Source organism: Acartia tonsa, chromosome 9 (assembly GCF_053477335.1).
Source record: "Acartia tonsa isolate MP-2025a chromosome 9, ASM5347733v1, whole genome shotgun sequence".
NCBI lineage: Eukaryota > Metazoa > Arthropoda > Copepoda > Calanoida > Acartiidae > Acartia > Acartia tonsa.
In genome coordinates this window covers 50129056-50141475 of record NC_137268.1, presented here as the reverse complement: position 1 = coordinate 50141475, position 12420 = coordinate 50129056, and the positions used below count along the sequence as shown (strand labels likewise).

The following is a 12420-nucleotide window of genomic DNA, read 5'->3' as shown; positions in this document are numbered from 1 at the left end:
TCCGTCTGTCTGTCCGTCTGTCTGTCCGTCTGTCTGTCCATCTGTCCCTCAAGATCTTGATAACCACTGAACCGATCGGATTCTACTCTTCAGGAGGGAATATACCTACTGGTCCTAGAGGCTAGGGGCGAAGCCACTAGTTTATGATAATCCAGTAACATATTATTACTTGGAGGTTGCACCAGATTTTCATGTACTCTGATACAGTGATGCTCGCAGCTGGTTAAAATACCCCCCGTTCACCCCCTTTACCCCATCTCCTCAACTACTACAGGAAGAACGAACTGATCAATAAATGAGGTTCAAATTAGCAAGCTAAATCGACAAAAGATTTTAACCTGTCAATATATCAACGTATATCCTGTATCCATTTTTATGTATGAAAAGTAAATAAAACCTTTGAGTAATGTTTACGAAACAATCATTAAGGCGAAGATATGGAACGGTAGGACAAACGAACATTTGGACTGAATTAGCAGAATAAACCGATTCTTAGATTTTCAAGTTTTGGTGAATTTCTTAACTCCTTTTCAAGATAGAAGGCTGAAAAATTAATTTTATATTCTGCATATTTTCAATATAATTTTATTAAGATTTGTTTATTAATTGGGGTGCTAGATCGATTCCTAGATTTTTAGATTTTCGTGATTATTTCTGTTCCTATTCAGATGAGAGCTGAAAATATCAGGGATTGAATATGCTCATATTCTACATTTTTTATCAAGTTTCGTGATTTCCCTATTTTATGAAGGTTATTGTAATTTTTTTTCCCTTCATAACTTTTGAGCTTTGCTACTTATGGATGTTGTCAACCTTGTTTATTATTCACGTTGTCTGATTCATTTTCACAATTTGTTCTTATTTATTTGTAGGGAAGCTAATCTATAATTTTTCTCTCTGTCTGTTAGAAACCATTTGACACACATCGTAGTATAAACAGCTTTCGCGGATAAAGAATGTACAATTATAAGATTAAAACCTGTTTTTTAGCCCCGAGATGCCGAAGGCACAGGCTAAAAACACTGGTTTTAATCTTCTAATTGTACCTTTTTATATTCGTAGAAAGCTGGATATAATACGATGCTAGACATAGTTTTGTTATATGGATGATGGTGGTTCCTATCCACCGGATTCAAATGAATACAAGAATAGTTATTTCTCGTATCGTATTATAAACGGCTTTCCGCGGGGCTAAAAAAACTAGTTTTAATCTTATGATTGTACATTTCTATATTTGTAGAAAACTGGATATAATACGATGCTAGACATAGTTTTTTCGTATGGATGAGAACCGGTTCCTATCCACCAGATTCGAATGAATACGAGAAAAGAAATTCCCTATATCGTTAAGTATCCATTAAATAATTCACTTTGTTTGTCGGTGTGTTGGGATGTTTTTATAAGCATATGTATAGGGGGGAAAAATTTACTTCAGTGATATCTTAAATAGACGGTTAAATTTTTTGTAATAAAATTAGTTTGTTCTGTCAGTCTGTAATGTACCCATATAGAAAATTTGTTTTTCTCCTTAGATAATTAAGATAGGTTTAAGATCTTTTAGTGTAGATTTTTCCAATCAATGCATATCTACTATAAAAGTCTGTCATTCTGTTGTAGTTTTATATAAATTTAATCCTTTCTCTTTACAGTAATGAATCATAGACTGTCAAGATTTGTTATTTTCACGAAAGCTTTCTATGATAATTGTGCATCTACTATCTTACTTACATTTTCCTTCATTTTCTTTGCTGTTCTTCTTGATTTTATACCTTCGCTACCTAAGTATGTTTTTACCTTTGTTTTCAAAACCATTTATAAGCTTCACTACTTTCTTGTTTTGTGCATTTGTGTATTAGATATTTTTACATTAGTTTTTTGCACTTGATTATTTGGGTGGTGATTTCTAGTATGATTAGGCTCCTTGTAATAAGAAATACATCTTTATAATTAAGTATATATACAGTGTGTTTTTTTTTATGAGAACTTTTTTGAAAGCAATTTTACACTTTTATGATTAATGGCTTATTTTCTTCGTTTTTTATAACCATTTATAGAACATCAAAAAAATATTTCAGTTTTTATTAAAAAAGAGCAGAAGAATAGGTGTCAGCATCTAAAAATAGTTTTAGTGCATTGTTCTCATGCTCGAATCTTCTACCCTTTGCAAGAATGGCTGCAAAACGCTTCAAAGTTGATATGCAGAGTTAAAAATTGATACAGATATTTTTGGTGACATCTACTAGAACATATCAAAGTTTGAAGGCCATATCTTAACCAGGGAGGGAGTACTGGCCCCCCAAAGTCGACTACTGAAAATCCAATTTTTTTCTTGCAAAGGGTAGAAGATTTGAGCTTAAGAAAAATGCGCTAAAACCATTTTTAGATGTTGATTCCCAATAAAAACTGAAATATTTTTTTGATGTTCTTTAAATGGTTATAATAAACGAAGAAAATAAGCCGTTAATCATTAAATTCTGATAACTATAAGTGGGGTAAAATTGCTTTCAAAAAAGTTCTCATAAAAAAAAACACACTGTATATGATGTTAGTTCATATACTTACTAGCGGTTTCGCCCCTAGCCTCTAGGGGCTTTGCCCCAAGAGGTTTGATCAACTAATTTTTCGTGTTTTAGATTTTGAAGAAAATTTTTAAAAAAATTTTGGGAGGGGGATTTTTTTTGAGGGGGGGTAGTCGACCCCACTATTTTAATTTTAGTTTTAAAAAGAAAAAAATGTGGGGGGGTTTCCTTTTTTGGGGCGGTTAGGGGTGCCCCACCCCCTAAGAAAATAGTTATAAACCTTCTCGGGACCTATTAAAAGCTACCCTGTAAAGAAGAACCTGCATAAGGAAAAAGGATAAGAGGATGAATACTCACCCCTTTTTCATGGTAAAATACTACTTCCCCATCCCTAAATATAGAAGCAGACGAAAATCAAAAACCGCCCAGGGCTTTTTGTAAGTCAATCATAAATAATAATGTGAATAAAAAGAAAAGCGATATTTAGCAAACTGCCGTGGGCGGTCAGAATCAGCTGAATGTTCATTATGAAAAAAATTTCCCCCTTTTTAGAAATAGAAGGATTCATCTTTCATGAACAATTTTTTTTAAATAAAAATAAAATTCTATGTAATTTTTAATTAAAACATTAAAACGAAATATCTAATCTAATATTCTTGCCCTAAATATGGAAATAGTAAAAAATAAAAAATTATTTTTTAAAATAATTTTTAATCCTCCCATTTGAAAAGTAGTGGAATAGCAATAAATTTTAGCGCGGCAATAGCGCTAAGTAGGCCTCTGGGCCCACTGCCTATTTTCGTCTTCTAGTTGCTTCGATTCCTCTCTTTTATTTTTTTCTCTATGAGAACCTGATTGGTTCAGCGGTTAGCGAGATCCTTCGCTACAAACAAACAGACAGACATCGTTCTACTTTGTATTATAGATACTAAAGTAATAGGATGTCTGTCTGTGTGTTTGTACCAAATGATCTTGGTAACTGCTGAACCGATACGGTTCTCCTTAACAGGGTAGCTTCTCATAGGTCACAGGATGGTTTATAACTATTTTGGGAGAGGGTACCACCACCCTCTCAAGAGAAATCACAATAAATCGAATTTTTTTTTTTAATAGAGACTTCTACGTAACATTGCAAGGTATCGTAGAAACTTGATAGAGACTCCTTCGCGACATTGCAAGGTATCGTATTATTTATTTTTTAACCAAACATTTAAAGTGCCACTGGAGGCCTCTAGTTGCGTAGCCGCAAGTTTTATATATTGTATGTAAGGTATCACACTTCTTTATTCTTTATAGGAAAGAATTTTGAGAGCTTTTTTCTAAGGCAAAGATGGCTTAGTTTATATTTCTGTCCATTGACCTTAAGCACTGCTATTTAAAGTAAGCCTGCAAGAAATACAGCGTTTTAACTGAGAGTACTGCAGTATTTCCAGCCATTCAGAAGGCTGAATCAGCTCAACAGCCAATCACAGCTGAGCTTGTATTAGTTTCATTTGTTTCCGCTATGATTTACGCTTACAAATGTAAATTAAACTGAATTTTTTTTTAATGAATTTGACTATAAAAATGGTTATTTTTGCTGTAAAAATATAATTAGTTACTGACAACCTAAATTTATGACAAAATTTAGCTTGTCATTTTTTTTCTAGACTACGTAGTTTAATTTTTAAATTTCAAACATGAGTGAGCAGTGAAATTTTCATTGTGCATAAAACGTCATTTAAAAGGCCTACAATTTTTTTTATTAAAGCTGAAGGCTTCATATTTGGGGTATTTGATCTACTTGTGGCAGTCTTTCAGCAGCTAGATCGGTGTATTTCTTGGACTTGGAGGCTTCCTTTAATAACTTTTTTTTACTTTTTGGGCTAATTTTCATTGACAAGTATTTACCTACAGCCTGAAAACTAAGTTGGCAAAGTGATAGAGGTCGAATTTCTTAGTTTCAAATTTTTTTTTTTGGAAAAGGCATTAATATCTAACTAAAATTATGATTAAAAGCATTTCTCACTTTAGGTTGTAAAATAATGTGGAGTAAATAATGGTGTATCCTTTCTTGGTGACAAACTAAAGCTTATTAGAGGTGAAAGAAAAAGTAGGTTTATAACTTTGCTGATATATTTTTTGTGCATTGCTTTTTATGGATGTAGTTATGCTTGTCTTATGACATCAAGCATTGTTTAAGTTTATATGTTTGATTATGATAAGGCTTTCTTTCTCATATCATTCCCAGTTAATATATATCTAGTGAAGTAAAGCGTTGTAGTACAATTTGATTAACAATGAATTGTAAAAGCTTTATACAATTTGTGCTAGATGTACTACTGCCCATCTTTGATTTGGGCTCCGATATTTACACTACTTATGATGTCTACAGTAGAGACCAAGTGAGATATTTTACAGTTTCAGGAAAGAAATTTTTTTTTAAACCAAACAAATAATCTGAGATTTAAATTTTTTCCATGTACAAAGATTGTTGATTAGGCATTATTAGCTGTTATTTATGTAGAAGTAAATCATTTCTTTTTAATATTAATTTTTATGGATATTTTTCATGATCCATTATCCAACAAATGATTACTTATGTGTTTTATTTAACACAACTTTCTATAAATAAAACTATTCATATTCCAAATTATTGGTTAAAAAAATATTAATACACAGTTATCATCCTGGTTCTTCCAATCTTGTTCAGCCTTCTGAGGGTTTGTAGGGAAAAGGACTTGAGAAGGAAGCCCAGAGAATACCTGGCCGCCATTTGTAACCAGGTAGTTGTCCCTTACCTGGGACTTCAGGCCATCAGAAATCCAAATGACGAGAAGGTTAAAGAACAATATTGGAGATTAAAGGTTAGTCAACTAAATATTAAAGTTCACTAGAAGGGCAAAATTCATAAGAAGGGAAGCTGATAAATTAAAGTGGTAAGGAGGGGTGTGTAGGTTTGTTAAGGGGTGTCCCCCCCCCCCCCCCAAGCTTATCAAACCCAACAAAACAATTACAATACCTTTAATCTTTACAAATTAGTTTTTGACATTTTACATCAAATATCTACTTTAGAATATTTTAGGTGGGGGGATTACTACTACTCCCCTCCCAATATGTATGAAATAAAATTTGGCAAGCTGGGTGTGTCATTTTTTTGTATAATGGAATTGTTTTATTGTGATAAAAAAGATATGTCTTTCTAAGTCAGTTAATCATTCCAGGAAGAGGAAATTTATTTTGAATCGTACCTGCAAGCCAGCCTGCAGATCTACATAATGGTTAATGATGGAGTACCTCATGGGAGTCCTTCATGGATCGGAAACGATGATATTCCTCTCAATGCTATGCTCCGTATCACAAGTGTGATTATATCTTGTTTAAGCCTATTTTATGGCCATTGTAAAATAGACTTGAGAAATTATATACCTACTAGTGAACCTGATATATACTCAAGCATAAAATTATTTTTTACTGAATCCCTGAGAAAAATAGCTCTGTTTATAAGAGTATTAATATGCTTTAGTTTGTTTTATGTTGATGAAAATCTTTTAACTTGTGCTATTATCTACACATGTTTAGATTTTGTACCCATTATTGTATTAGTGTTTGTTTTTCTAAAGTATGCAGCCAAAGATTTAGAAATTTTAAAAATATTTTTAATAAAATACATTGGAGTCAAATCTATTTTAGATCCTAGTAGATTCTGGTTCAAACTATCTAAAGGTGATTATGAACATAAAGACTTTGTTCTTATTCTTCTTGGTAATTCCATTCTTGCCATCTGGTATTCTCTACTTGGCATAATATTTTCAAGCTTTTTCATAACTTTTGATTTTAGTTGTGATGAAATTGAATCATGTGATCAGGATGCTGATAGAATAAGCAGATTTCATACATTCTTTATATTTTCTTTAGTTATAAATGCTCTTGCATTTTGTTACAGTTTTATTTCAGGTTTTTATGCATATAATGATAAAACTTTATTTCGACCAATCTTTCCAGAAGAACAGAGAGAAGAAGAAGAAACTAATGTCTAGATTTTTATAAATTGATTATGTTTTTTTTTGTGTATGTAAATATAAATATAATAATCTTTTAATTTTTAGTTATATTTATTTAGCCAAGATAGTGACGCCCTTAAGTAGCGCAGCAATAACAAAATAACATGGTTTTAGAGGAAAGGATATTTTAATACAGTAGAAAAATGTATGTCTGTCTGTCTGACTTAGTACAACTGAAACTAAATATAAACTGATAAGGTTCTTAAAAATTATTCCTACCTATACACCGTTCAAACATTTATTGGTCAAATCATAGTTGTACAAATTCTTCTTCCTTCTACAAATTACTACTCTACAACATTAAATGAATTCCTCCCTGTAAAGTCTAGAGGCGAAGTAAATCTTACCCAAATTTGTTTTCCCAAACTTAATATTAAACCCAAAAAATTTATTTGAAAGCGCCCGAAGTATATGAAGGATGATAATATCCATAAGTAGCATAGCACAAAAAAATAATAAATTGACAGTATCCAGCATAGGCGTCCAAGGGGGGGGGTAATGGGCCATTTGGCACCCCCAAACGATTTTGGGGGTGCCGTAGGCACCCCCAAAATTTTGTGAACAATACCCCCCCCAAAAAAAAATTACCCCTACCTTGGGGGTGCCGTAGGCACCCCCAACGATTTTGGGGGGGGTATTTACCCCCCCCAAACCATTTTGGGGGGGGTATTTACCCCCCCCAAAATAAATGTTCTTTAAAAAAAAATTTTGGGGGGGGGTATTTACCCCCCCCAAATTGAATGTTCTTTAAAAAAAATTTTACTGATAGTTTATTTTAGGATAGGTTATATTGGTTTAGGTGATTGCCCCACATGGTTAAGCAATTGGCCCCCCGCAGGGGCTAGAAATAGGAGAGAAGCTTGTGTGAAAAAAACGAAGAAACGCCCCTTAAAGAGTGTTGCCACAAAAGGGACTATACCTCAATATAGTCCAACCAGTTAAAACAGTTCTTAACCATGATAACAAAAATTTAATAGTTTGATCATGTTTTATTTGCTTGGGCCTTTATAAGGGCTAAAACCATCCCGGGGATCTATGATGTAATTGTAAAGCACTGAAGATTCCATAAAATAGATACCTAACTAAATTAAATATTTTATTAAATAATGAAAAAGAATTTCTATAGGCGATTTCTTTTGGGAGGATGTCAGGGTGTCTCAAAACTAGTTATAAAACTTACCAGGACCTATAAGACGCTTCACTTTAAAGTATAATCATATTGGTTCATTGGTTAGTGAGTTAATTATTGTATTTTTATGTTCTAAAGAATGAGATACTACTATATATTTGAATAGTAGTGGCGCCCTTACCATCTAAGAACTCGTGTTTTCTAAAGGGTAAAAAGGGAGGAGAAAAATAGCCTAAAACCACTCAAAGGATTGACCTATAATAGTGTGGAACCATCATGGGATCTATGTGAAGCTTTCCTAAAAAGGAGAACTCAGTATTAAAAGTAATGAAATCTGAAGCTATAGTCAAATAAACCTTACTTACTACTTTATGTTATAGGATAGTACGAACACAGTAATAGTGTCTGACTAATTATGACGTAACAAAAAAAATTAGCCAATGAGAGGCCGTTATTGACCAATTGTAAAATTTATAGTGGCCTCTCATTGGCTAATTTTTTTGTTACGTCATAATCAGTCAGACACTGTGTTCGATAGTACTTATTAACTTAATAGATTAGGTAGGTGCTTTTTTTACATAATTAAATTACCCCCCCCAAAAATTTTACCCCCGGGGTAAATTAGTTTGGGGGGGGTAATTACCCCCCCCCCAACAGATTTGGGGGGAGTATTTACCCCCCCCAACAGACTTTAGGGGGGGTAATTACCCCCCCCAATCAAATTTTACCCCCGGGGTAAAAATTTTGGGGGGGGTAAAAAAAAATTTCGGCGCGCTTCGCGCGCCATTTTACCCCCCCCAAACACGAATTACCCCCCCCCTAAAATTTTTTACCCCCCCCAAAAAAAAAAGCTTGGACGCCCCTGGTATCCAGTGGTCATAAAAAAGAGAAAGAAGGACATAAAAATCACGAAACCTTTATAAATAAATTGAATATGTTTTTGTAGCATTACAGACAAATCGTCTAACAGGACGGACAGACAGACAGACACATAAATAGAAGATGCTTTGCTTTGATACTATAAAACAATCCTCGGACTTGGCTATGTCAAATGTATTATAGTCTCCACCTATTTAGGAAAACTTAGTGTAGAGGTTTTGTGATTATTATTTTTCAGGTTCTGTGAAATTTCTTTTTGAAGCAAGGCTTTTCTATGATTCTGGTCTGTCTGTTAGTAATGGACAGCTCAAATCAACATGTTAATTATTTATGCTAAAAAAATTTGCTTGCACCAACAGCGAATTTAATTAGAAAAAAACCACGAAACCTATACAGCTGTCGTTGGGAAGCAACACATGTAGAATTGACGACCTTTTTATCTACCCCACAAATATTACTTTAGATTTATTTCGATTATTGGCTATACTTTATTCCTGGTTATAAATGCTCTATCGATTTTAAATGATGATTCCTGTATCAGTTGCTAGAAAGCTAATTTAAAACATCTTGATTTTTTACTTTTTTGACAACAAATTTTTTAGTATAATTATCCTATTCATCTACTTTTTGATTCCTATAAGAACAATTTATTAAGCGATGTATCTTTATAATCAAGTCCTAAAATTATAAGTATGTCCTTTATAATCTTGTAATTATGCAATATTGTAACAAGTTCATATACGATTTGTTTACACTTTTGAATAAATATTCTGCTTTTAATTTTGATACTCTACAAGAGGTAATGTTCGTTTGTTCATTAGTCTGATTTTATATCTTCGCTTCTATGGATACTCCCATCCTTATTTTATGTAACATTTCTGACTGTGATACGTAGATACGTCATTGGTTGCCTCCTTAACACCTTTTTAAGCAACCTTTGTCTTTATACACATTTTTCAATAAAATTGAACAGACAACGACATTTAGATTCTGTTTTTAATTGCATGGTTTAATGTACAAATATTTTGTTAAGAACTAAGCTTGATCATGATGAATTTTCTTATAAATAGAACCAATGGTTTATGACCTAATTTTTCAGCTATATGTAATAACCTGGGTATAAGGTACTAGTAGCTATGCCAATTTACCCCTAAAGGCCTCTAAATTTGTAAATAAATTTGTTGCAAAACTGCATAAATACATAATACTATTTAAGGACACACTTACATTTTTAGGACTTATAATAGATATGCTTCGCTTATAATATTGTACCTTGTTGCAATAGGAATCAGTATTCTAAAAATCAGATGAATCGAATAATTGTATCATACAAAAATTTTATAACAAAAAAGTAAAAAATCAACTTGGAGTGGACATACGGACATTTTGGTAATGACTATAGAGAATTAATACCTAACTACCACAGGAATCACCATGCAAAGTTTGAAATCGATAGGATAATTCTAATATACATAAATTAACAATAGAGCTAACCGTTATGGACTGACTGATGGACGGACGGACCGACCCTAATTATAGAAAAGCTTCGCTTTTAATAAGTTTAAATAAATATGCTTCAGCTGATATGCTTAGATGTTGCGCCAGATTTTTAAGTACTCTATTGAAGTGATGTTTGCAGCTGGCTAAAATAACGATACCCCCCATCCTCTTCACTCCCACTGGGTGAACGAACTGTGCAATAAATGAGGTCCATATAAGCAACCTAAATTTTCCCCTGTCAATATATCCACGTACTTTATTCCATTAATCGATAACTAGTTATATCAGCTGTTTTAGAGATCTTAATAAACAATGTTTAGAAAAAAAATAGGGAAAATATTAAAAACCCAACAATAAAAAAGATAATATTATTTTTCTTATTAAAAACGGACTTATTATACGGGAATGCCGCGTTAGTTAATATTTATCCAGACAGGGGTATCAATTTTTTTTGTACGATGCTATTTTTAAAAATAATGGATTATTTATAAGTAGCGCAGCTATATTTTAAGTTTTATAACTAATTTTTAGTTTTAAAAATAACTAAAATCATTTATGAACTTTAATTTTTTTATTCGTGGAGGCAGAAAAATAGCCTAAAACCATTCCTAGACATATGTAAGGCTTCCCTAAATTTGGGTACTTATTAGTTTGTGAGATATCAACGGACAAATTACATGCATAACGTACATAAAAAAACTCTATTACCAGCGGTTCGCCCCTAGAGGCCTTTATTTATATTGAAATCGGCTGCTAGATGGGGTTAGTTACGTATTTTTTGGGGGAGGAGGCGGGCGATTCCGTTTTGGATGGTGGGTGGTACCATCGACCCCCCAAATAGCTATAAACCTTTCTAGGACCTATAGGAGGCTGCACCGTAAAGGAGAACCATATCAGTTCTGCAGTTAGCGAGATCCTTCGGTACAAACAGACAGAGCTCATTTTACTTCATTATAAGGCTGGCAAACTCGAATAAGCAGCGAAAAATAAAAACAGTTCGGCAACCCTGTTTTAAGTTCGACATCAATGTTTAGTTTTTCATTGAATATGAATCAACTATGATGATATGTTATTGTAGTAGCGAAGCTACTGTATAATTTACTAAGTCTGTAGGTCTTGGGGTTTTATTTAGGGGCTAGGTGGTGAAAATATGATTTTTGCCCGGCTGCTAGCTTTTTAAGATAGACTGCTTAGTTTTATTGTATATTTTACTTTTGGGGTCAGTTTTCCAACATCTTGATTATTAACAACTTTGTCCGTACGTCCATATCCATGATTTGGTTTGTGTGCTTCGCTACTTATTGATGTTGTCACCCTTGTTTTAAGTGTATTATTGATTCTTAAAGTGATAAGGTATTATTGTTATTTATCAGTGATCATATTAAATGTTATTTTATTATTGTTAAAGTTCGTTGTATTCAGGGATCTTAAGGGATAAGACAATGAACGATAAGTTCATGTATGAACAATTCCTCCAATGCAATGATGATAAACAAAGTAACCTCGTATTTAGATTAAAATTATTGGTTAAAAAGTTTGAAATTGCTTAATATAATTTGAAAACCATTAAATTAAGGCTTTTGATAATGAAATAAAAGTACCCAAAGTTTTGGGCCAGTCAATGAAAGAGAGAATACGATTATTGGGTACCATGTTATTTAAAGGACTCGACCAATTAGACGGACAAACGAACATTAGTTATGGCAAAGATAGATAATTTTTTAGAAAAAGAATGTTACACTTCTAAATTTGAACATTTTAATCTTATGATTGTATTGTACATTTTTATATTCATCGAAAACTGGATCTAATACGATGCTACACTGTACACATGATTTTTCAGTAGGTATGGCTGAGAACCGGTTTTAATCCACCGGATATTAATCAGGTTCGAAACGATACTTGAAATTCCATTATATGAATTTGGATAGCAGGGCAATTAATGAAATATTCGTCCTTGCTTCTGAAAATATCTATCTTTTTTGATTTATTATTATTTTTGTCTGAAGCCTACGATTTCAAAAACTACTAAACATATTGAGTTCTCCTTTTCAGAAAAGTTTCATATATGTCCATGGATGGTTTTAGGCTATTTTTTAGTATTAAGTCATGGGATGGTTTCAGGCCATTTTCTGCCCCGTTTCTTACCCCTTAGAAAACAGAGCTCCTGGTTTTATATATTTTATCAAAATGAGGGGGAGGGGTTATCAGGGCTCAACAGGCACGTTTGTGCATAGTCATTATCAGAACAGTGTTCCTTATTAGGTTCTGTTATGTGTGACTTCTGCGCGCTTAACGACGTACCTACATAAAAACAGTAAATTGTAATCGTACCAAAAAATGTTTTGTA

The 12420-nt window shown here is 32.9% G+C and overlaps 1 protein-coding gene across 1 annotated transcript; it reads left to right on the top strand.

Annotated features, from left to right (window-relative positions):
- Positions 1 to 4543: 4543 nt before the first annotated feature.
- LOC145327605 (uncharacterized) lies at positions 4544 to 6383 on the top strand. Its single transcript, XM_080171143.1, has 4 exons — positions 4544 to 4550; positions 5181 to 5365; positions 5723 to 5861; positions 6340 to 6383. Exons 1-4 carry the CDS (start codon positions 4544 to 4546, stop codon positions 6381 to 6383), a joined length of 375 nt encoding a protein of 124 aa, XP_080027269.1.
- The last annotated feature ends 6037 nt before the right edge of the window (positions 6384 to 12420 follow it).

Excerpts from the sequence above, each read along its gene's own strand:
- LOC145327605 (XM_080171143.1), top strand. Across the intron at positions 5,366-5,722 it reads AACAATATTGGAGATTAAAG|GAAGAGGAAATTTATTTTGA; the intron begins GTTAGTCAACTA and ends TAATCATTCCAG. Across the intron at positions 5,862-6,339 it reads TGCTATGCTCCGTATCACAA|TTGTGATGAAATTGAATCAT; the intron begins GTGTGATTATAT and ends TTTTGATTTTAG.